This window comes from Rana temporaria, chromosome 8 (genome assembly GCF_905171775.1).
Source record: "Rana temporaria chromosome 8, aRanTem1.1, whole genome shotgun sequence".
In the NCBI taxonomy this organism is placed as follows: domain Eukaryota; kingdom Metazoa; phylum Chordata; class Amphibia; order Anura; family Ranidae; genus Rana; species Rana temporaria.
The window spans coordinates 108,223,211-108,250,391 of NC_053496.1; the positions used below are offsets into that span (position 1 = coordinate 108,223,211).

General features: G+C 42.7%; 1 protein-coding gene across 2 annotated transcripts in view; it reads right to left on the reverse strand.

Annotated features, from left to right (window-relative positions):
• UNC5B (unc-5 netrin receptor B) overlaps positions 1-18,396 on the reverse strand; it is a 230,559-nt gene extending 212,163 nt beyond the window's left edge. For both annotated transcript variants that reach the window (XM_040320490.1, XM_040320488.1), the window contains exon 1: positions 17,972-18,396. In XM_040320490.1, the coding sequence (XP_040176424.1) occupies positions 17,972-18,056 (85 nt within the window). In that variant the 5' untranslated portion in view covers positions 18,057-18,396. The remainder of the gene's footprint in view (positions 1-17,971) is intronic.
• Between the last annotated feature and the right edge of the window lie 8,785 nt (positions 18,397-27,181).

Consider the following 27,181-nt stretch of genomic DNA (forward strand, 5'->3'; position numbering starts at 1 on the left):
AAATTCTATTCTGTATGGAAAGAGTAAAAGCAGAGCTTGTCCTAGTACAAGAGAAAAAAGAATAATAATACTCTTGTACAGTGTGACCGACAACTTGTAACAAGCGACTTTCCCAGAGACAGCCATGTACAGAAATTGCTGCAAATATCTATATATGTTTTATTTGGTTCCAACCCTATTATTTCGCCATGAATGAATCTTTGTTCTCAGAATGAGTAATCTTCAGTCCTAGCAGTCAGATTTCTCTATTAAACTTGATTGTATTCTTAGTGTAACCAAAGCATCTCACAGGGGGCAGCCAAGTGAGGGAGATTGGGGCAAACTGTTAGAGGGCACGTCAATGATTGTCTCCCAGCTCAGTAAAAGAACAAAAGAGGTCATTTATGAGTGATCCGGATTGGGATTTTCTAGAATTCCACAATACAACAAAAGGACGACAAGGGACGGCTCCAAACGCAAGTCATACAAGAGGGTCAGTAGTATCCGACGCAATTTGCCACATTTCAAAACATACTAATAGAGAAAAATGATGCGTTTTTGTCCTTCTCAAAACTGCGTTGAATTATCTGCTTGGATAAACTTGTAACAGATTTATTATTATACACGATTTATTTAGCGCCAACAGTTTACACGGCGTTTCACAATGTATAGGGGGGACATCTCACACCTAGTACATCAGAGTAAGGCCCCGTTCACATCTCAGCGTTTCGGAGCTTGAAGCTCCAATACGCTGGAGGAGAAAAAAAAACAAAAAATCGGTTATTCTCTATGGAGTTTGTTCACATCTCCACTCCAAGTCACCTGAAGCCAAATGCCTGAAGCTCCAAAAAGTTCTGGAACTTTTTTTGTAGCTCAAATTGGGCAGATTTGCGCATTTGTATTCCCATGCAAATAAATGGAAACGTGCCATTAGTGCATTCACATGTTTTTTTGGGGCGATTTCCTGCTCAAATGAAAAAAAAAAAAAAAAAAAGTATCTATAATTACATTCACACACACACATAAATATATATAAAATAATTAAAATCATCATAAATAAAATGCATATGTAATAATACATAAATTGTTAATAACCTTAAAAATATATATTAATTATTATTAAAGTGGTTGTAAAGTAGGCTTGTTTTTTTCCTGGGCTTTTGTTGGTATCTTTACAACCACTTTAACCTACAGGTGAGTCTAGATTAAGGCTTACCTGTAGGTGCTTGAAATATCTCCCAGACCTGCACGGTTTAGGAGATATTTGCAAATCGCCGTACAGCGATTTCTTCTGAGCATGCCGTGAGTGGAGGCTCCTGAGCGCATGCGCGGGAATGACGTCACACGATGTCACGCAGCTTTGGCCACCCACAGAGCCAAAGTTTCCGGCCCCGGAAGGAAGAATGGTGAAGAATGGACGCTTGCTACTCGCGAGTTAGACGGGGACATTGCGGGCTTCTCCTGCAGGTAAGTGTGACATAATGGGCTACTATGCGATGCATAGTAACCCATTATGCTTTACCTTTGCAGGGAAACAAAGAGGAAGTAACACCCATCAGGGTTTACTTCCTCTTTAATAATAATAAAAAATATACATAAATACCACCCAAACCCAACCAAGCACATGCGCGGCTTAGTGATTAAAACAGTCGGAGCCTGCAAACCAGGAGGAAGACTGGGTGAAGACGGAAGCACTGTGAAGATGCCGGGCTTCGTTTTAAGGTAAGTCTTTCATAATGTGCTAGTATGCAATGAATACTAGCACATTATGACATAAAAAAAAACAGACCAAAAAAAAAACTATTAGGCGCCTTTCACACTGGGGTGTTTTTCGAGCGTTATTCGAGCGAAGCCTCATCTGCAATCCCAATGTGCTGGTAAAGCACCGCTAAGACCCTAAAGTTTTAGGGTGTTTTGCAGTGCCTCAGTGTGAAAGGGTAAGGTGTTTTGACAGCGCTTTCAATTCATTTCAATGGAGAGGGGCGTTTTTGAAGCTGCTCCAAAGATGCTGCTGGCAGGACTCAGTGTGAAAGGGTCCATTGAGATGCATGGAGAGCATTTTATGAGCGTTTTAACACTAAAACGCTGTAAAAATGCTTCAGTGTGAAAGGGGTCTTAATAATAGAAATAATATTAGTTGATCCCATTGGGGGTGTCGAAGAGGTTGAAGTTTTCCAGAAATGTATCCTTTAATTGATCTCAATAATTAGATCTGGTACACGCATTGTATTTTTTGATGTATTGGGTGGTATTGATAGATCTCGGAATTCCTTAATATAGAAGGTCATTCTTTTTTCTTTTAAACATAACTTATTACTTTAGATTAATTTTTTCTTTATGCTTATTTATACTGCCTTTCTCTTATTACCTGGTAATGAGCATATGGAATTGCTAGATATAAAAGGCAGTTAGTAGGAAAGGAATGTTTAATATGAATTATCTTTAATTGATTATATTTCTGTATGCCAATGACATATATCCCGCTATTTTAATTGAATTGTATATTCTTCTTTTATGAAAAATAAACGTAACATTTGAATAAAAAAAAAAAAAAATATTAATACATGATTGTTATTATTCTTAATAATAATTTATTTATTTTGGGTTAGGGTGTTTAGTGATTTTATTTTGCTAAGGTTAGGGGTTAAATATTATTACATAGTAGTCATGTATTATTTTTGTTATGATTATTTTTATGTATTTGTGTATTTATTTTACAATTAATTAATCATATATTAGTAGTAGTAGTAACACCCTAACAAAAACAAATAAATAAATAACCCCAACAAAATATTAATAATAAACAAATAAAAAGCTGATGGAAAAGCTAAAAAGCGGAAAACTAGCACCAAATGAAGCAACAGATAATAGTTTTCTCTTTTGACTAAAAACGCCCAAAAACTCCACCAGAAAACCGCTCAGATTGGGAATGCACCCTTTTATCACTAGTACTACAACACAGTGCACTCGGACTGCCTTTGACAGATGATGCCACTGAACCACACAAAGTATGTCTGATTAGTTAGGCTGGCCATACACTAGTAGATTTCATAATAAACGTGATGAATCTCATTTAAAAGTACTTTACTTTTAACATTAGATTTTGAAATGAATCGACTGAAAAAAATTGTGAACAACGCAGAGCTCTGAATGCTGACAGGAGATCTTGCTGATTTTTATTCCCTGCAAAGCAGAGAAAAATACAGCAGGATTGCTTAGTAAAAGCACCACATAACACACAGTAAACATTGTTAGGCACACATTTAACCCCTTGATCGCTCCTAGATGTTAACCCCTTCCCAGCCAGAGTCATTGGTACAGTGACAGTGTATAGTGTTAGCACTGATCACTATATATTAGTGTCACTATTGACGATGCTCGTGCCCGGCGACCGCGATGTCCTGTCAGAGGTGAGGAGATCGATGTGTGTTCCCAGTACAGAGGAACACCAATCGGTCTCTTCCCCTTGTGAGTCCCCTCCCCTACAGTTAGAATCAATCATTGGAAACATATTTAACCCCTTCAGCGCCCCCTAGTGTTAACCCCTTTCCTGCCAGTCACATTTATACAGTAAGCAGTGCAGTTTTATAGCACTAATCGCTGTAAAAATGTGAATGGTCCCAAAAATTTGTCAAAGGTGTCCGATATGTCCATCGCAATACAAAATTGCAAATTGCCGCCATTACTAGTAAAAAAAAAAAAAAATGCAATAAGTCTATCCCCTATTTTGTCCACCAAAATACCCCCCTTTTCTAGGCGATTGTTATTGGTTTAGGCGGTACTAGCAGCCGCCACCATACCATCGCCTGGCCCAATTCCCCTATTTTGTAGACGCTATAACTTTTGCGCAAACCAAAAATATGTAGAAGAATACGTATCGGCCTAAACTGAGGAAAATTTTTGATTTTTTTTATAGATTTTTTGGGGTATTTATTAGAGCAACAAAGTTAAAATTATTGCATTTTTTTAAAAATTGTCGCTCTTTTTTTGTTTATAGCGCAAAAAATAAAAATCGCAGAGGTGATCGAATACCAGCAAAAGAAAGCTCTATTTGTGAGGAAAAAGGGACGTAAATTTTGTTTGGGAGCCACGTCGCACGACCGCGCAATTGTCAGTTAAAGCGACACAGTGCCGAAATGCAAAAAGTGCTCTGGTAAGGAAGGGGGTATATTCTTCCGGGGCTGAAGTGGTTAATCAAAACTCCAACACACTAAGGGGGTCAGAAACCCCTTTCTGTGCTGAAGAATGAAAGAACATAAAATTCCATGAAAAAGGTAAAAAAAAAATATACAATCTAATATTAATGTAAAGATTTTAATCATATATACTTGTACGTTATATATACTATATCGTTCATTAAAATGTAGTACATACAAAGCCCGCTCTTGGTCAATGGGCTAACATTCCATTTTACAGATGACAGTTCTCTATGGTGCCCTATTCTGGCTCGTCTCGTTCTCCCATTGCTCATCCTATTGCTGAAAAAAACAAGCCAAGAGGGACAGAGAACAAAATGACCACGAGGACAAACGAGAGTCCCTGTATCAAGAGATTACTCCCTAAAGTAAACGTGTATGTACTCTGGAGATCTCAATCACAATTACAGCCATTTGTCACAGCTAAACCGTGCCATACATTACACAACACCAGCCCCAAGTTAATTGTTTTTACTCCACATCATACTAGTACTAGTTAGAGACAAGCATCAGCAACACTGCTAAATAGCTATAGCAACTAATCCACAATAATTACCAGGTTTACCGTCATGATTTTTTTTTAAACAGCTAATAACTGCCACTGGCCTATTGGGTATTGAACAGAGTGAGTGATAAAGAATGAAAGAATAATCTGCTAGAAAGTAGGAACACCAAAAGTTAAATGAATCATAGGTTTCATTGGAGGGACGCAATGCTGCCCACCGTGCATGATTCATGGATGTTCCGAAATGTTAAAGTGTAACTACAGCTTCTGGGCAGGGACGTACGTAGAATCACAAATGAAATGCCAATGTCAGAAGATAAATTTATTCTCCATCCCTGGTCTGTTTTCTGTTTTAGCCCTCTAGATAAGCCTTTTTCAACCAGGATGCCTTGAGGTTTCTCATGTGGTGCCTTGGCAAAATGCCCAAAAATTCTACACAAGTCAGCCTTTTTCAACCAGGGTGCCTTGGCAAAATGCCCAAAAATTGTATACAAGTCGGCCTATTTCAACCAGGGTGCCTTGATGTTTCTCATTGGGTGCCTTGGCAAAATGCCCAAAAATTGTATACAAGTCGGCCTTTTTCAACCAGGGTGCCTTGAGGTTTCTCATGGGGTGCCTTGGCAAAATGCCCAAAAATTGTATACAAGTCGGTCTTTTTAAACCAGGGTGCCTTGAGGTTTCTCATGTGGTGCCTTGGCAAAATGCCCAAAAATTGTATACAAGTCGGCCTTTTTCAACCAGGGTGCCTTGAGGTTTCTCATGGGGTGCCTTGGCAAAATGCCCAAAAATTGTATACAAGTCGGCCTTTTTCAACCAGGGTGCCTTGAGGTTTCTCATGGGGTGCCTTGGCAAAATGCCCAAAAATTGTATACAAGTCGGCCTTTTTCAACCAGGGTGCCTTGAGGTTTCTCATGGGGTGCCTTGGCAAAATGCCCAAAAATTGTATACAAGTCGGTCTTTTTCAACCAGGGTGCCTTGAGGTTTCTCATGGGGTGCCTTGGCAAAATGCCCAAAAATTGTATACAAGTCGGTCTTTTTAAACCAGGGTGCCTTGAGGTTTCTCATGTGGTGCCTTGGCAAAATGCCCAAAAATTGTATACAAGTCGGCCTTTTTCAACCAGGGTGCCTTGAGGTTTCTCATGGGGTGCCTTGGCAAAATGCCCAAAAATTGTATACAAGTCGGCCTTTTTCAACCAGGGTGCCTTGAGGTTTCTCATGGGGTGCCTTGGCAAAATGCCCAAAAATTGTATACAAGTCGGCCTTTTTCAACCAGGGTGCCTTGAGGTTTCTCATGGGGTGCCTTGGCAAAATGCCCAAAAATTGTATACAAGTCGGTCTTTTTCAACCAGGGTGCCTTGAGGTTTCTCATGGGGTGCCTTGGCAAAATGCCCAAAAATTGTATACAAGTCGGCCTTTTTCAACCAGGGTGCCTTGAGGTTTCTCATGGGGTGCCTTGGCAAAATGCCCAAAAATTGTATACAAGTTGGCCTTTTTCAACAAGGGTGCCTTGAGGTTTCTCATGGGGTGCCTTGGCAAAATGTCCAAAAATTGTATACAAGTCGGCCTTTTTAAACCAGGGTGCCTTGAGGTTTCTCATGGGGTCCCTTGGCAAAATGCCCAAAAATTGTATACAAGTCGGTCTTTTTCAACCAGGCTGCCTTGGCAAAATGCCTAAAAATTAAATACAAGTCGGCATGTGGATGAAGGCTTCCTTTTAGTTACACTAAGCCACATGTTTTCATTGTACACTATTACAACCATCTAAATGCCAGCATCCCAATGACCAAAGGCGTCATCAGTTGATAAGGAGGATGTCAGTTGCCTGCATAGCATCCTTGTTTGACCCTCCCCTGCCTCTCTCCATCAGCTTTGGGGTCACATTAGTTGAGTGATGGAGAAAAACCGAGGAAGAAGAGAAAAAGTATATTTGCTTTGGAAGTATAAGACACCTCCAACGTTGGGTGTCCTACTTGTACTTGTGGATGTTGCTGCATTAGAATAGTTTTTACATTTTAGATGTTGGTGCCTCAAAGCTGTCCATAATTTTTAAAGAGTGCCTCGAAATTGTCCATAATTTTAAAGGGTACCTTGACTTAAAAAAAAGGTTGAAAAACACTGCTCTAGATATCCCTCACCTTCTCCAAACCTCGAACGTAGGTGATCAACATGGCGTCCTGATCAAAACTCTGGCCTATCCCCTGTTTTATCAAACCAACCAAATAGCTTGGAGGCTGCCATCGCTTGGAGCTGCTCAGATCCCATTAGCTGCCCTTGGAAACCCTTTTTCTTTTTTTTTGTGGTTTGCAAGGTCAGACAGAGGCTTAAGACTGTATTGGCAATCAATGCTTTTTTTTTTTTAAGTCAGACTGTTACAAAGATAGCTGGGAAATGTTGCCAAGCTAATGTAGACTCTCTGCCCTGCAGCACTAGTAGGAGAGAAAATAAACTATCTCCAGGCCAATTACATACATGGCAAGGGTTGCAGCACCCATCATAGCAGATTGTTACCTGCATCTGTCTTGTACATAGCCAAAAGTAGGCCATTATAGTGGTTTCCTCAACTCACTGCTAGGTAAAGCAGTAGAAAAGAAGAGGAAGGCATTTAGTGCCGGTTCACACAAGGGCAACCCGTCTTTCAGCGCGACTTGGAGCAACTTACAACGTGACTTAAAGTTGCCTCCAGGACAGGCTGTAGCCAATCACAGAATAATCAGCTCTGTGGGAGGGAGGGGTTTGCCTGAGTAAACTTTTATTTTCCTGTAAAGATGCTTCAGTTAAGACAGTGATCAGACTTTGGTGGCAACTTCCATTGAAATCAATGGGTACAAGTTACCTAGAAGTCGTCTTGAAGTAGTACAAGAGCCTTTAAATATCGCAGCCTAGCGGTCCATCCACTGGGATACAATGTGGCATCTGTACAGTATGTTATGAATACATGCATTATGTGGAACAAACTGTTCCAGAATATATTGTACATAATTTATTCATAACATACTGTACAGATGCCACATTGTAGCCCAGTGGATGGACCGCTAGGCTGCGATATTTGTTGGCTTTTAACTAATATGTTTTACTATTGTCTTAAATAAAATATTGAATGTTTTAAATATACTAATTATAGTGAGCACCTTAAAAGTCCAAGAGGGGTAATCTTTTGAAATGCTAGTTAAAGTAGGCAAAACTTTTATTTTTTGGATAGAGAAACTGAGGGTTAGAACCCCTGTCAGGTTGTTGTTTTTGTTGTTGCCATCTGTGTCCCATTGCACAGATTTTCCTTTACTTCCTGTCCCATAGCCAAATAGAATCTCAAATAGAATGAAAGAATATTTATAAAATGTAAAATCAAAAAGAACGTGAAAGGTTATAGTAAAAGGAATATAAAATGAGTATATGGAAGAGGAGAGGGGGTTATGGGTTTTTCTTTTCTTTTGGGGGGGGGGGGATGTGAGGCTGATGAATGAGAAGGCAAGATAGTAGAATATATGGAGGCACATATGGTAAAAAAATATTGATAAATGTGGTTTATAGATATTGATCAGATTATGTACATTGAATAATGAGTAGGAATAGATATATAATGTGATAGTATCTTGTTTAATTGTACATTTTTTGAATTTAAGAAAAGAAACAATAAAAATAAATTGAAAACAAAGAGTCCACAGTGAACTAATCCACTACAGCAGGGGTCTCCAAACTGCGACCCTGGGGCCGGATGTGGCCCTTTGCGTGCCTTGGGGCATTTTTCCATCCAATTTAAATGGGGCATACTTCTTGTTGCTGACACCAATGGGGCACTATTCCTCCAACTGACACCATCAATTCTTTCCATTAACACCAACGATGGGGCACAAGTCCTCCCACTGTCACCAAAGATATGGTATTATTTACTTCCACTGGACACCTGGACATTTTTTACTCCCAATGGCCCTAGTCTGGCCCCCCTAAAGTCTGAAGGACCGTAAACTGGCCCTTTGTTTAGAAAGTTAGGAGACCCCTGCACTACAGCAATGCTGACATGAAAGGCAATCTACAGGTAGTCTGTATCCAACATAGGTCTTTGAAGGCTTTGTTTTCTAGAGTACCTTAAAAAAAAAAAAAAAAGATTTACACTGCATTTAAATGTGTCCAAACAGTTTTTCCCCTGTCTGTGGTAGTCAGATGAGTTGTCACAGGAAAAGACACCAATTCCTACACTACAGGAATGGATATCCCCTGCAGTAACCTCACCCTTCTGTAGAACCTCTCATTGTAAAGAAAATGTTGCCAATTTCTAGGAAAATGTATCTATTAGAACAGAAGCAGGTTGGAATCAGTAACATTTACTCAACTTTTGCAACATGTGCAGCAGAATTGAGGAGATGCTTTTTACATGGACATTGGGGCTTTTTTCACTTATATTGATTTCAAAGCAGCAGCTCCCTTGTCCTGCATATGGGTAGTAATTATCCAATCAAATACATATTGACAGCAAATGATTAATATGCAGTGAGTCTTTATTATGGCCATGCTCATTAGTCATGTTGGGTGGTTTAGTGCAGCACACACATTGATTATACCACATGATACATACACAGAGCGACATGTCTCTGGAGATTGCATTCCAATGTTTCCAATAGTGCCTTTGTCATATTAGATATTTATGAAGTATGAGATACACTTGGTAGACATGTGTGCAAGATTACCTTGAGACTACTTTGAGTAATGCAGCTCTGTAATCAATATTACATAACTAAAAACATTGGAGAAAATTATTATTTGATCCCCTGCAGATTTTGTAAGTTTGAGGGAAGAAAAATGCCGACGATGACCCTAATGCCGCGTACACACGATAATTTTTCAGCATGAAAAAAAAGTTGTTTTTCAAAAATGTCATTTAAAATGATCGTGTGTGGGCTTCACATAATTTTTTAGGTTCTTAAAAACGAAAAAAAATGTTTTCGAACATGCTGCATTTTTTAACGACGTTTTAAACAATGTCGTTTTTCAGGTTGTAAAAAATTATCGCGTGTGAGCTTTACCGACGTTAAAAACCTGCGCATGTTCAGAAGCAAGTTATGAGACGGGAGCGCTCGTTCTGGTAAAACTACAGTTCGTAATGGAGTAAGCACATTCATCACGCTGTACGAGACAAAAAAGCGCGAATCGTCTTTTACCAACAGGAAATCAGCTAATGCAGCCCCAAGGGTGGCGTCATCCGCATGGATCTTCCCCTTTATAGTGCCGTCGTACGTGTTGTACGTCACCGCGCTTTGCTCAAGCATTTTTTAAAAACGACAGTGTGTGGGCAACGTCGTTTTAATAATGAAGTTGGAAAAAACAAAGTTTTTTCTAAATGCCAAAAAACATTGTTTTTTTCATGCCGAAAAATGATCGTGTATACGCGGCATTAGGGTTTCTTGGCTGTCTCTTGGCAACTCAAAGTTTCAGCTTTCTCCATAAATTTTCTATAGGATTAAGGTCTGGGGACCGAGTAGGACCAGGGGCGGAGGGAAAACTCATGGGGCCCCTGGGAAATAGGAGATTATGGGGCCCCCAGGCAATAGATTATGGGGCCACACAGTACACACACACATACAGTATACATACACAGTATACACACACACAGACACACAATATACACATTCTGCTGCTTCCCCTTTTACCATTTAGTCACAGGCTCAAGAACAGGGGTCTCAAACTGGCGGCACTCCAGCTGTTGTGAAACTACAAGTCCCATCATGCCTCTGCTTATGGAAGTCATGCTTGTAACTGTGAGCCGTGCAATGTCTAGTTTTGTAACAGCTGGAGGGCCGCCAGTTTGAGACCCCTGCTCCAGAACAACCCGGGCTCACAGGAAATGGGTAAAATAATTCTGGCTCTCATACTGAGGCCATCTAGTGGCATAAAACAGTAATGCACTGGAAATCTCTGACTATTGCAGCAAAAGCAGGTTTTGCTGTTTCATATTTTATTGGCAAATTCATATTTTTACATTTTGGCTGCTCTATAACTTGCTGAACATATTTAATCCAATTTACTCACTGTACAGTACCTACACTGGGATACATTTTTCCAGAGACAAGCTTATCTATAAAGGCAAAAAAGGTGCCCATGACATCTAATTTATTAATTAATAAATCTTAATAAATAAATAATATATTTGACTTCAACAAACAAAAATCTGATGCCGTGCTGCACATCAATGGACCAAGAACTGTTTAATTAAATACAGCAAATTTGGGGGAGCCAATATATTGAAAAAAAAAAAAACACATTTCCAGAACGTGAAGTATATACACCTGCTTATCTCATTTGCTTGGAGCCCAAACTAGCAGAAAGTCATTGGTCGATGATTTGCATTGAAAGAAGTTGCAGACGTTTTCCATCCGCTTATGAAAATGCTGCAGGATAAACTAGAAAAATCCCTGAGAGTTCCACAGACAGTCAGTAAATAATATTAATAATAGTAGGGACCCCAAGCTTTCGCGTGGAAGCCGGCGCTTATTTACATCTTATGCAAAGCGATCGTTCTCCTTCCAGAAAGCAGACTCTGTTTTTTGACAGCAGATATTGCATAAAGCGAGTGTCGGGTACGCCGACATGCAAAACATTTGGTAAGTTAAGACGACTGCCAGTCCTGTCCTCATCCCTAAAGTGATCAGAACAGCCAGTTGTGGTCGGGTATATAGGGATCTCTTAAAGGGCGCCTTGCTTGCTTTGCTAATCAATTCTTTTTTTTTTTAAAGCATTTGCATTTCTTTTTAATCATCATCTCTGCCTCGAAACAAAGAACTTATTTTAGAAATAATTTGGTTACTGTATCTTCCAAATGTAATATATGTGATATTATACAGGGCTGTACACATGCCATGGCAATTTGATGGTGCTGTCCAATCCATCAATCTCAATGCAACTGCAAGCCAAGCGCCTGGCTCGTGGCTGAGTCCATAAAAAATTGTTGTCTTAAAAAAAAAAAGCAGCCACGCATTGTAGGTGATAGTACATATGGTAATATGGCCTCTTTCAATACCCCTACAAATAATGAACAATTAACTCTTGCATTGCAGGGGGACCCCAATGCTGTGTTTTTTTTGTAGGGGGACCCCCAATGCTGTGTGTTTTTTGTAGGGGGACCCCCAATGCTGTGTGTTTTTTGTAGGGGGACCCCAATGCTGTTTTTTTGTTGTAGGGGGATCCCAATGCTGCGTTTTTGGTGTTTTAATAGGTTCCTATGTTTAGAGTTAGCGCAATTTAGGTTTTTTTCACATTTTTTCCTTGTACTTGTTTTTTTTTGTTGTAGGGGGACCCCACTGCTGTGTTTTTTTTGTTGTAGGGGGACCCCACTGCTGTGTTTTTTTTTGTAGGGGGACCCCACTGATGTGTTTTTTTTTGTTGTAGGGGGACCCCACTGCTGTGTTTTTTTTTTAATCCCTCTGTTCAGCTTGAAGGGCTCATGAACATGGCCATAAAAAATAACTTTTTTTTTTTTAAATAGAACTTTTTACTTTTAATAGAACTTTTTTTTTCTACCGTCCTGACCATAGTTCTAATATCTTCCACAGGTCAATAAACACAGTGCGTAAAGATCAGTACACTTGAGCTGCATTTAGTGGTTTCATTACAGCCATAAGCATGCACCGTTAAACTGTAAAAAAGTAAAAAAAAAAATAGGTTGTGACGATCGACTTTTAATTTTTCTTTTTTTTTTTTTACAAACCTACTTAGAATTACCAAAAATAGAGCTTAATAAATTAAACTGGAATGATTTGCAATGAAGACATATACACAACTGAGCCTATAGATCTATAGTCAGGTTGAAAAAGACCATCAAGTTTAACCCACAGAGAAAAAAATAAATAAGTAAATAAATAAAATAAAATACACACAGACCTCCATATACACAATCCTATACCCACAGAGAAAAAATAAGTAAATGAATAAATAAAATACACACAGACCTCCATATACACAATCCTATACCCACAGAGAAAAAATAAGTAAATTAATAAATAAAATAAAATACACCCAAACCTCCATATACACAATCCTAAATAAGTAAATAAATTAAAATAAAAAAATAACACACAACACACACAAACCTCCAGTTGATCCAGAGGGTATGTTTAAAGTTCTATCAGAAAACATTAAAACACACTTGAATAGGCAATTTAATTATGTGATGAAATAAAACAGAATACATTTATATTAAATGATATATGGAACCTAAGTCAGAGCAAACCATGCAACTGCATCTGCAGGATTAACACAAAGCACAGAGAAGTGATCAGTAGTCACCCACAGCAACCGGTTTACTTATTAACCATGTGTAGCAATAAGAATAACCAGCCTGAGTGGTTACTATGGGTTACCGCCGCTCGACTCATTAAACTAGCTATCCGATTGGCAGCCATTAGGACTCCAGCCGACGCACAGCTATGTTGTGACAATACCCCACCAGCACAGAGATGCTTGTCGAGCCGGAGGGATAGGCAGGCCTGACAAACTCCAACATAACCACAGTGGGATCCTGATCGTCTCTGCTTTCCACATGACCAGTCAGTGCAGAGCACTGCAGGAACCAGCAATGTGAAGGGCAAATGGCATAATTAGTTCAATTACTGTTTTCCCACCACATAGCAACTTTATTCATCCAGACATACAAAATGAACTCTAATTAGACGCGCCCAGGAGTTTGTAAATCAGGGAAAACTGCCTCATAACGAGAAACAATTCTTACTGCACTTTTTCCAGGGCAACAATTATTTTCCTGTAGCTGAGCAATGAATCAAAAATCTTGAACCAAAAGTATATATATATATATGTATATATATATATATATATATATATATATATACACACACACACATATACACACACACACATACATATATACACACACACACACACACACACACACACACACACACACACACACACACACATATATATATATATATATATATATATATATATATATATATACACACACACATATATATATATATATATATATATATATATATATATATATATATATATATATATATATATACACACACACACACACACACACACACACACACACACACACACACACACACACATATATATATATATATATATATATATATATATATATATATACACACACACACACACACATAATATATATATATATATATATATATATATATATATATATATATATATATATATATATATATATATATATATATATATATATATATATATATATATATATATATATATATATATATATATATATATATATATATATATATATTTATTATAAAAAATAAATAAACAAACACACACACACACACACACACAGTTTAATCCGACGCTCTTCGATTCTATGGGCCAACTCTCTTGGCACCATGACTGATACCCTTGAAAGCCTTTTCCATAGAACTTTCTTGGTGAATCTTTTACGAGGTAGGCCACCAGGTCTTCCCTCCACCCTCTCCAACTACTGACAACATGTGCAAAGCCAAGTAGTACACAGACTAGGGCCAATATACAGGAGATAGGGCCAATCTACCAGCATGTTTTGTTGAGGGTGGAAGGAAACTGGAGCACTCAAAGAAAACCCAAGAGAACATGCAAACTCCATGTAAATGGTGCCTTGTCTTTTTATGCGTTAGGTTGCCATGTCTTTCCTCAACTCTCCCCTCCATTGCTCAACTTGGGCCTGGCCTGCAGAATGTCCTAATACATGAAGAGCCAAGTAGTACACATATACTAGGGCCAATTTAGACATAAGTCAAATAAATTACAGCCAGTCTCCGGGTTACAAACAAGATTCTGAAGGTTTGTTCTCATGTAGAATTTGTATGCAAGTTAGAAAAGATAACATTTTTAAGTGCAAGTCCTGCCAACATTTTTTTTTACTTTTTTTGGATAGCATAGAGAAGGAACCTGTAAGGGCTCTTTCACACGGGCGGACCTGAACGGCGCTCCGTGCTCCTCTATGGAGCCACGGATGTCAGCGGTGACATTCCCGCTGACATCCGACCCTTTCCAATCCGCCAAAGTGTGACGGAGGAAAAATCTACTTTTCCATCCTTCTGGCAGATCGGGTGAACATGGACAGACGGTCCGTGTTCATCCGATCCCTCCATAGGGGAGAGCGGAGAAAAGACAGGGCGGTCCCAGCACAGTGTGTAGGGACCGCCCTGTCATCCGCCGGCTCAGCGGGGATCAACGGAGCGATCCCCGCTGAGCAAGCGGAGGTTCACACCCCGCCCCGTGTGAATGGGGCCTAACACTTCTTTTGCTGTCTCTGCCCCATTTCTGAATATTTCATCTCACTTTCTGTGATAAAGTTTCAATGGAGACACCTTTTTCCCATAACTTACAGGAGTGAATTTCCTTTCCTAGGGGCAGATTTCTTCTCACTCCCTGTTGTCTTTTTCTGTTTGTAAGTATGAGACGGATGTCCTGAATTATGGATGGAAACCCACGTAAACACATGGAGAACATGCAAACTCAATACAGATAATGTCCTTGTCTTGGAGAATAATTCCCCGACCCTCCCCAACTGCTCGGCTTGGGAATGGCATGCAGAATGTGATTAAAGTGGTTGTAAACCCTGTCTGACATGTTTTACCTACAGGTAAGCCTAGATTACACAGTTTAGGAGATATTTGCCAAAAAGAATGCACCGATGTCTACAACGCCACAGGTGCACTGAGAATCCTGGTTTTGTGAATGGCTAATGCCGGCTTTGACGGGTCCCGCACGCATGCGCAGAGTGACGTCTTCGCCGGAGCGCCGATACCCCGAAGTAACCTTTTAGAGAGTTGACTGCGGCTGGAGGGGGAGACGAAGACGGCTTTGTGGGCTTCGATCTAAGGGAAGTAATTCATAATGAGCTAGTAGGCTAGTCATACTAGCTCATTATGCCTTTGTCTTGCAGGTTTTTGCTTTTAATGTTTTGGGTTTACAACCGCTTTAATACATGCATTGAAGTGGTAGTACATGGGTGGGTACCAAGGGCCAGTAAAAAATAGGAGCCAATTAACCTACCAGCATGTCTTTAGAGTGTCAGAGGAAACCCACACAAACACAGAGAGAACATGCAAACTCCATGCAGCATTTTCCTCAACCCTCCCAAATTGCTCCGCTTATAAATGCGATGCAGAATGCAATAACTTGTGTGCATAGACACACACACACACACACACACGTAAATTAAAAGAGAAGTCAATGAATTGACTTGGAGTGTACTTGCTAACACAGGGAGAACATGCAAACTGCATGCAGACAGTGCCTGTCCGAGATTCAAACAATTCAAGGAGCCAAGTGCTGCAAAATGTGAACAAAACCACTGTGCTGCCCAGCCCAACACATATAAGCAACATTAACTCCTTCAATGAGTTTGAAAAGACTTGTGTTCTTCTGACTAGGTCACACATGTAGCTTATCTGTCACCCAGATCATTCCCTGAGCCCTACAGGGAGAAAGCCAGACACTTCCAAACTCCCCATCAATGGCCTTGTTTACACAACACATACTCTGCTATTGTGGATGTTTTAAGTTCACCAAAGACAATCTTGTTTATTTCTAGGCATGATCCCTGTAACCATGAAGAGACAACAGAAACAAACAGACTAGCAAGTGATGTCTATGATGAGCTCTGTAATCCTCTGTGTACACTTGAGCTAGAACGGGCTCACTGCAGCCAAGCATATGCCTCCTGGAGGTCCTCGAGGTATGCTAGGTTATGTGTAGACCCATAGGAGGAGTACAAGGACTCATCTCATACAGCAAAGGGCAATCTGCAACAACCCAGACTGACCAGAAATCATGGAGAAACTTCTATAGAAGATGACAGATAAAAGAGTGATTGGCATCTGGTTTGGACTAAGCCAGGTAGATTCAACTCCATGGATGTAGAGGTAAATCCATAGAAACCCAACCCAGATATCTCCTCACTTCCTAATTTGAGGCCTTCAGAAAGGTAACCCAGATACTTCATCTGCTCCTAACTTCAGACCATGAGGAAGGTACCCCAGATTCTCCATCACCACCCAACTTCAGACCATGAGGAAGGTACACCATATTCTTAATCACCACCCAACTTCATTCCATGAGGAAGGTACCCCAGATTCTCCATCACCACCCAACTTCAGACCATGAGGAAGGTACACCAGATTCTCCATCACCACCCAACTTTAGACCATGAGGAAGGTACCCCAGAGTATCCATCACCTCCTAACCAGATAATGAGGAAGGTACCACGGATACTCCATCGCCTCCTAATCAGATCACAAGGAAAGTACCCCAGATACTTCATCACCCCCGAACTTCAGATCATGAGGAAGGTACCCTAGATTCTCCATCACCCCCTAACTTCAGATTATGAGGAAGGTGCCCCAGATACTCCATCACCCCCTACCTTCAGATCATGAGGAACGTACTCCTAACCAGATAATGAGAAAGGTACCCCAGACCCTCCATTACCATTTGACTTTAGACCATGAGGAAGGTAACCCAGATACTCTATCAGCTCATAATTACAGATAAAGAGAAAGACATCCCAGATACTCCATCACCACCTAACTAAAGATCATCTGAAAAAGGTACCCCAATGTTTCAATATCTCCTAAATTCAGAAAACAAGAAAGGTAACCCAGATACTCCATCACCACCTAACTAAAGATCATGTAAAGGTGACCCAATGTTTCCATTATCTCCTAATTTCAGATAACAAGAAAGGTAACCCAGATACTCCATCACCTCCTAATTTCCGATCATGAGGAAGGTAACCCAGATCATCATCACCTCCTTATTTCAGATCAGTAAAAAAAAAAAGATACCCCCGAAACTCCATCACCTCCTAACCAGGTCATGAGGAAGGTACCCCAGATTTTCCGTCACATCCTAAGTTTAAATCACGAGTAAGGTACCCCAGATACTCCACATCTTATTACTTCAGATCACGGGAAAGGTACTCCAGATACTCCATCACCTCCTAATATGAGATCAGTAGTTGTACCCCAGATACTCCATCACCTCCTAACATCAGATCTGTAGAGGTGTACCCCAGATACTCCATCACCTCCTAACATCAGATCTGTAGAGGTGTACCCCAGATACTCCATCACCTCCTAACATCAGATCTGTAGAGGTGTACCCCAGATACTCCATCACCTAACATCAGATCTGTAGAGGTGTACCCCAGATACTCCATCACCTAATATCAGATCTGTAGAGGTGTACCCCAGATACTCTTATAACTTCAGATCACAACTTCTGCTTGCTGGGGTGTGCTCCTCCAGTCCTTTACCTGCTACAGACGATCCCGAGTCGGAGGCGACCAGCAGAAGGAGGATGGTGGTGATCAGAGTTCTGGGTATCCGTATGGCAGTCATGGTGCCCCGGGCACACTTCGCTATCACCTTCCAGCAATCAGCCGCTCTTCCAGGGTACAAGAGACAAGGATCGGAGCCCTGTGCCCCCCTCCTCGGCTTCTAATCGCCTGCCACAGCTTGGCTACACGGTGCCAGGCGCTGCAGTGCACAGTCCAAGAGCAGCAAGCCGTCCGCTACTTTACACTCTCCTCATCCACTTCCCACGACTTTCCCCGACACGGAGCATGTGAGATCCCGAGAGAGCAGAGAGGCGCCTAGTGGTGTCCGAGCATCCTCCCCCTGCCCTGTCTACTGCCACAATGCCAAGGTGTCCCGACAGCGCCAGCACTGGCAGCCAGCAGGGGGGACAACTGACTCTCTGCAAGGGAAGAGACCGGCCACAGGCGGGGCTGAGGTACGGGAGAGGCGTGGCCGAGGCACTGGAGACGCAGCCTGATAGGCTCTTCTAGCCGACACACCCCTCCCAGAGGCAGCCCGGGGAGTCAGAGCGCAGCTCTGTAGAGAAGATCACAAACAGTGTGCATGTGCTCGGCTATAGAGAGGAGGTGTATGGGATCGGCTCATTGTACTCTCTATATACCTGACTGTCATCTCACTGATACTCCCCGAGGAGGACACCAGCCCCGGGGAAGAGAGAGAGGGAGGGAGCTCTGCTCAACAGTGTGTGTGCTGCCAGCTCCGGGGATTGTGGGCACCCCTACCTACACAACACAGGGCAACCTGCCAGCAGGCGTGCTGGGACATGTAGTGCCACCGCTCATCCTCACACACCTTATTACCTGCTGCTGGGACATGTAGTGCTTCATCTGATCTTCAATTATATTACTTTTCTTAGTTATTTTGGGCCATGTAGATCATCACCTTCCGCATGTAGTGCCTCATTTGAGATTCTGTGCCCATGTATGCTGGGACATGTAGTGCCACTCCTGCTCACTCTGACTTTTTTCTAGTCAATGCCACATCTGTTTTTTTTTTTCATGAACATATAATGCCACATCTGACCATCATCTCCTTCCACATGTAATGCCACATCAGATAGTCATCTCCCTTTCACATGTAATGCCACATCTGACCATCATCCCTTTCCACATGTAATGCCATGCCACAGCTGACCATCATCCCCTTCCACCTGTAATGCCACAGCTGACCATCTTCCCCTTACATGTGTAATGCCACATCTGACCATCATCCCCTTCCACATGTAGTGCCATCTGATCATCATCCCCCTTCCGCATGTAATGCTACAGCTGACCATCTTCCCCTTTCGCATGTAATGCCACATCCGACAATTATCCCCTTCCCCATGTATAGCCACATCTGTCATCCCCTTTAAAATGTAGTGCCACAGCTGGTCATCATCCCCTTCCACATGTAGTGCCACAGATGACTATCATCCCCTTCCACATGTAGTGCCACAGCTGACTATCATCCCCTTTAACATGTAATGCCACAGCTGGCCATCATCCCCCTTCCGCATCTAATGCCACTGCTGACCATCACCCCCTTCCACCTGTAATACCACAGCTGACCATCTTCCCCTTACATGTGTAATGCCACATCTGACCATCATCCCCTTCCACATGTAGTGCCACATCTGACCATCATCCCCCTTCCGCATGTAATGCCACATCTGATCATTATCCCCCTTCCGCATGTAATGCCACAGCTGACCATCATCCCCTTCCACCTGTAATGCCACAGCTGACCATCTTCCCTTACATGTGTAATGCCACAGCTGACTATCATCCCCTTCCACATGTAATTCCACAGTTGACCATCATCCCCTTTAACATGTAATGCCACAGCTGGCGATCATCACCTTCCGCATGTAGTGCCACATCTAGCCATCATCCCCTTTCACATGTAGTGCCACAGCTGGCCATCATCCCCTTCTGCATGTAGTGCCACAGCTGACCATCATCCCCTTCCGCTTGCAGTGCCACAGCTGACTATCATTCCCATCCACATGTACTGCCACATTTGACCATCATCCCTTTTCCCATGTAGTGCCACATTTGACCATCATACCCTTCTGCATTGAGTGCCACATCTGACCATCACTCTCTTCCACATGTAGTGCCACAGCCAATCATAATTCCCTTCCACATGTATTGCCACAGCTGACCCTTATCCCCTTCCGCATGTAGTGCCACAGCTGGCCATCATTTCCTTCTGCATTTAGTGCCACATCTGACCATCATTCCCCTCCACATGTAGTGCCACATCTGACCATCATCCCCTTCCGCATGTAGTGCCACAGCTGACCATTAGGGATGAGCTTCGTGTTGGAGTCGAACTCATGTTCGCCTCGAACATCGTATGTTTGACCATTCGTCGAATTACGAACGTTATGGGCCGTTCGCGCCAAATTGGAGTGGCGTGTCACGGCCCATAATTCAATGCAGCATTGCATTGCTAGCTGATGATTGGCCAAGCATGCACTATGACCCGCATGCTTTGGCCAATCACAGCGTGCAAAAAACGGAGAGCCATAATTGGCCAAACCCAGGGTGGCTTTGGTCAACTTTGTCTCAGGGGGTTTAGTACACGCCCCACACTATATAAGGCCGCCTCCGTGGCAGCCTTGTGTAGTGTGTAGCGGTGGTTTAAGACAGATAGAGTGTCATTTATTTTGAGTTAGAGCAGGCAGGCAGGTGATTCAGTTACAGTTACAATGTGAAGAGGATATATATACATCCCAGGTTTTGTATATATATATTTATACACTGTATTGAGTTTAGATAGATCCGTTGCTGTATGCTCTTCCTAATATAGGCAGGCAGGTGATTGTGCTATCTGCAGTATTTTCACTTGGTGTACTGTGTCCTCTGCACAGTGTGCACCTAAAACTACGCTAATACAATTGCTGGTGTTCTCATATTAATACCACAGGCAGTGACTGATCAGCAAGTATTCTCACTTGGTGTACTGTCCTCTGCACAGTGTGCACCTAAAGCTACGTGAATACAGTTGCTGGTGTTCTCATATTAATACCACAGGCAGTGACTGATCAGCAAGTATTTTCACTTGGTGTACTGCGTCCTCTGCACAGTGTGCACCTAAAGCTACGTGAATACATTTTCTGGTGTTCTCATATGAATACCACAGGCATGGATCTGCAAGTATTTTCACTTGGTGTACTGTGTCCTCTGCACAGTGTGCACCTAAAGCTACATGAATACAATTGCTGGTGTTCTCATATTAATACCACAGGCAGTGACTGATCAGCAAGTATTCTCACTTGGTGTACTGTAAGGGTGCAACGGATCAAAAACTCATGGTTCGGATTGTTCCTCGGATCAGAGTCACGGATCGGATAATTTTTCGGATCAGCAAAAAAAAAAAAAAATCCCCCCCACTGTAATATCCACATCTCCCTCCCCCACTGTTATATCCACATCTCCCCCCCCCCCACTGTAATATCCACATCTCCCTCCCCCACTGTAATATCCACATCCCCCCCCCCACTGTAATATCCACATCTCCCTCCCCCCACCGTAATATCCACATCTCCCTCCCCCCACTGTAATATCCACCTCTCCCTCCCCCACTGTAATATCCAAATACCCCCCCACTGTAATATCCACATCCACATCTCCCCCCCATAATATCCACATCTCCCCCCCCCACTGTAATATCCACATCCCCCCACTGTAATATCCACATCTCCCCCACTGCAGTGACGTCACTAGGGTTGGTGTCACCCGGTGCAAAAAAAAAAAAAAATTGTGCCACCTGCTATGGTCCCCCCTCAGTACAGACCCCCCCCCAGTACAGGAAGTGAGGGGAAATCTACCCCTAGGAAGGGAAATTCTCTTCCGTAAGAGGTGTCTCCTGTCCACTGATGCTTTATCACCAATCCTTGTTTCACTAAAAAACCCACATTTTCAAAAAAACATTCATCATTGGGACAGAAAGTGAATTGCAATCTTCTGAACAGATGCAGACAGACAGCAAAACAAATGTTACAGGGGTGATAACCCTTCTCTATGTTTTCCAAAAAGTTTAAAAATCGATTTTTTGGCTGGAGCCACACTTTAAAAATTGACCATTTCAAAATTACAAACAGATTCTACTTAAAAACAAACCTGCAGCCACTGTCTTGTTTGCACCGGCTGTATACTGCTGTTTAAAGTATATAGGGCCAAAGGGGCTGGTAATGACCTGGGGGGAGAGGGGCCGGGAAACTCATGCTATTTTTCTTAATGATTTTCATCCATATTGCAGGGACCAGACATTACATTAAAGCCGCAAGCAGTTTTAAATGACTTTTTTCCTATATAAATGTCATTTTGTGCAGGGACAGTTCTAAACACGTGCCACTTCACAGGCATACTATAGACACCCAGCAGGTACCATATTAAAAGCAAGATTAAATGTTTTTTTTTCACTTTAAGCATCAATAAAATCACTGCTCCTAAAAAAATGGCCATTTTTAAAACTTTTTTTTTGCATTAATACATGTACCCTGTGCAAGTCCCGGGTCCCCAAACCCGTTTTAGGCTTGAATATTAGCCTTTAAAATGAGCACTTTTGATTTTGAATGTTCGAGTCCCATAGACTTCAATAGTGTTCTAAAGTTCGCACGGATGTTCGCATCGAAGGTTCTGATGCGAACCGAACCCGGGGGTGTTCGGCTCATCCCTACTAGCCATCATAACCTTCCGCATGCAATGCCACAGCTGACCATAATCTCCTTCCACATGTAGTGCCACATTTGACTGTCATCCCCTTCCGCATGTAATGCCACATTTGACCATCATCCCCTTCCGCATGTAGTACCACAGCTCACCATCATCCTTTTCCACATGTAATGCCACAGCTGACTATCTTCCCCTTACACGTGTAATGCCACAGCGCACCACCATCCCCTTCCACATGTAATGCCACAGCTGACCATCATCCCCTTCCACATGTAGTGCCACAGCTGACCATCATCCCCCTTCCACATGTGATGTCACAGCTGACCATCATCCCTTTCTGCATGTAGTGCCACATCTCACAATCATCCCCTTCCGCATGTAATGCCACAGCCGACAATCACCCCCTTCCGCAGATTGTGCCACAGCTCAGTTCTTTCTGGGGTATCCCAGATACTCCACCTCCTAAAGTCAGATCACCAAAAACTTACCCCCTCCCCCACCCCAATATTCCTTTAGATCTGGCATGCATTGTCACATCTGAACTCAAGTCACAGTGCTTCCTTAGTTGCTGGGACATGTAGTGCCATATCTGATTTTCACTCCTTTTCCTTAGTTGCTGGAATATGTAGTGCCTCAGATGACAGTAACTCACTCACACTCCTTATCCTCACATGCTGGGACATGTAGTGCCACAATCTGATAATCATTCCTTTCCTTAGTTGCTGGGACATGTAGTGCCACATCTGATTGTCACTCATTTTCCTTAGTTGCTGGGACATGTAGTGCCATATCTGATGGTCACTCATTTTCCTTATGTAGCGCTACCCCCGCAGGAGCTGCTGATTTGTTGTTGGGATCGGCATATTAAGTTACCTTGGTGTTGTCTAGGGGTGCAGTTGTAGAAACAAGGCAGTGAGCGAATGTCCAGACAGTGAATAAAGGGTTTTCCAATGCTTTATTTCCAGGCCAACACGGCCAACATCAACATCAATTAGGAAAGGACAAGTTGATGAAAAGAGAAAGGAGAACCTTGCGGTATCAGGCCTGGATATGAACAGAGCAGTTCTGCTCTTAGTAGTACCAATTTTGCTATTCGTCGCCACTCTAGCTGGAGTGGGTGAAGTGCCCCCCGGACCTTACGAGCCTGGCAGCCAAGGTGTCACTTTGGATTTTTGGGAGGAACAGGCCTCTCTCACAGACCTGGCTCTAGAGCCTCTGCCACAGGCCAATTACTTTAAGTAAGCTAAATGGTCGAATGGAGCGAATCCTCCCAGTAGATTTCTGCATAGGTCACTGGATGACAGCAAAACGTACCTGTCAGCATTCCGGTCACCAGATCCCCGATTGGTTCGCTCAAGCCCTGTTGGACAACCTGCCTCCGGGTTCTCCTCAAGCTGACCCCCCAATCGAACGGCACCCAGCCTGGGATCCTTTCAATAGAACCGGGGACCCAGTAAGTCACTGGGGTACCCCTGTACCTCCGGATGAGGTTTTGTGTAGCCTGCAATTCTGGCCAGGTGGGCCTCAAAGATTTTAGAACACATGACACCTGTCACAGATATACCCTTCCCCAGCATGCCTTGCGAGGGAGAAACTTCTCTAATTGCCTGCTGGGGAAAACTTGCTCTGCCAGAACCCCTCTAGCGCCAACTGCCTGCCAGGGATGGTACTGCATCCCTGGAGTACAGATTGACCCAGTGGACATTTTTGGAATGACAGAAGTCCCAATTTAGCAAATTGTGAATGGGAGCAAAGTAACTCTCCCATTCCCCACTAACTTTAGCGTAGTGACCATACTGAAAGTAAGGGGGCGCTACACCTAGTTGCTGGGACATGTAGTGCCATATCTGCTGGTCACTCATTTTCCGTAGTTGCTGGGACATGTAGTGCCATATCCGATGGTCAATCCTTTCCTTAGTTGCTGGGACATGTAGTGCCATATCTGATGGTTAGTCCTTTCCTTAGTTGCTGGGACATGTAGTGCCATATCTGCTGGTCACTCATTTTCCGTAGTTGCTGGGACATGTAGTGCCATATCCGATGGTCAATCCTTTCCTTAGTTGCTGGGACATGTAGTGCCATATCTGATGGTTAGTCCTTTCCTTAGTTGCTGGGACATGTAGTGCCATATCTGATGGTCAGTCCTTTCCTCAGTTGCTGGGACATGTAGTGCCATATCTGATGGTCAGTCCTTTCCTCAGTTGCTGGGACATGTAGTGCTATATCTGATGGTCACTCATTTTCCTTAGTTGCTGGGACATGTAGTGCCATATCTGATGGTCACTCATTTTCCTTAGTTGCTGGGACATGTAGTGCCATATCTGATGGTCAATCCTTTCCTTAGTTGCTGGGACATATATTGCTATATCTGATAGTCACTCCTTTTCGTTAGTTGTGCCATATCTGATTGATGGTCACTACTTGGCTGCCGGGGGGTTTGTAGTGCCATATCGGATTGCCACTCCTTTTCCTTAGTTGCTGGGACATGTAGTGCCACATTGGATGGCCACTCCTTTACTTAGCTGCTGGGACATATAGTGCCATATCGGATGGTCACTGCTTTTCCTTAGTTGCTGGGACATGTAGTCTCTCATCTGATGATCACTCCTTTACTAAGTTGCTGGGACATGTAGTGCCACATCTGATGGTCACTCCTTTTCCTTAGTTGCTGGGATATGCAGTGTCACATCTGATGGTCACTCCTTTTCCTTAGTTGCTGTGACATGTAGTGCCATATCCGATGGTCAATCCTTTCCTTAGTTGCTGGGATATATATTGATATATCTGATGGTAACTCATTTTCCTTAGTTGCTGGGACATGTAGTGTCACTTCTGATGTTCACTCCTTTTTCATAGTTGCTGGGACATGTAGTGTCACATCTGATGGTCACTCCTTTTCCTTAGTTGCTGGGACATGTAGTGTCACATCTGATGGTCACTCCTTTTCCTTAGTTGCTGGGACATGTAGTGTCACATCTGATGGTCACTTATTTTTCTTAGTTGCTGGGACATGTAGTGCCACATCTGATGGTCACTCCTTTTCCTTAGTTGCTGGGACATGTAGTGCCACATCTGATGGTCACTCCTTTTCCTTAGTTGCTGGGACATGTAGTGCCACATCTGATGGTCACTCCTTTTCCTTAGTTGCAAGGCATTTTGCAGCCTCAGTCCATTTCTTTCATCAAACTGTCACCGGTGTTGTTTTCTTTTTTTAGTCTAATTGTGTTTCTGAAATCATAAAAACACTTCTAAAGATTGGATTCCTGTCCCCTAATGACACATGTGACACCGTCACTGAAAGAAGAAATGCACCCAGCGTCCACATTGCTAAGTGCATGACTGATATTGATTTGTAAATTATACTCATAACTGCCACCACCCCTCAGCCTCTATGCCAGCAATCAATACAAGCTTTATGTTGGTGATCAACTAGCTGCCTCTTCAGCCTTTATACTCAGTTCCTATTTTATGTCAGATCTTTAAACCATGTCCCTAACAGCTCCTAATTGACTATTCTCCATCCATATACATTACAGCTGCAGCGGAGTTCAGTGCTCAGTGACTGGGACACGACTCCGGTAGGCTTTTTACTCTGAACAATAGTGCTGGCATTTAAGTTGAAAGGGACATAGTTTTTCGTAAAGTGTGTAGAGCGCCTTATACCATGTCATCGTCTTTTACAGGTCGGTGTATTCGGAAAAAAAAAGAAAAAGGAAATGGACGGCTACGAGAATAGCTGTGGGCCATGCGTATGTGATTGGGAGACTGATTGCTGTTTGTATGGATGGTCTGCTACCATTGTACTGCACACCTATAGATATTGCCCAAATTCAAGTAGATTTGCGCTTTATTTGCGCAGGCACAGGGCAACGATTTTGCCCTGCGCCCACGCAAATATTTTACGCTGCCCTCGATTCACGGAGCAGTAGCTCCGTAAATTGCAAGGGCGTGCCGGCAAAATTGCCCGGCGTAAGCGCGCGCAATGTAAATGATCCCGCCGGGGTCGGGAATCATTTAAATTAGGCGCGCTCCCGCGCCGAGCGTAGAGCGCATGCTCCGTCGGGAAACTTTCCCGACGTGCATTGCGGCAAATGACGTCGCAAGGACATCATTTGCTTCAGAGTGAACGTGAATGGCGTCCAGCGCCATTCACGAATCACTTACGCAAACGACGTAGATTTTAAATCTCGCGACGCGGGAACGTGGGTATCCTATAGCATTGGCTGAAACCCGACGTACGCAAACTACGTAATTTGCGTACGCAGGGCTCGCGCAACGTTGTGAATCGGTGTTAGTATGCAATTTGCATACTATACACAGATCACAATGGGAGCGCCCCCTAGCGGTCATCGCTAGAATGCAGCCTAAAATCTGCGTGGCATAAGAGCCTTATGCCACGCAGATTTTAGGCTGCAGTCGGCGTAGCGATGTTCCTGAATCAGGAGCATTCGCTACGCCGGAGCAAGTAAGCAATTGCGCTGT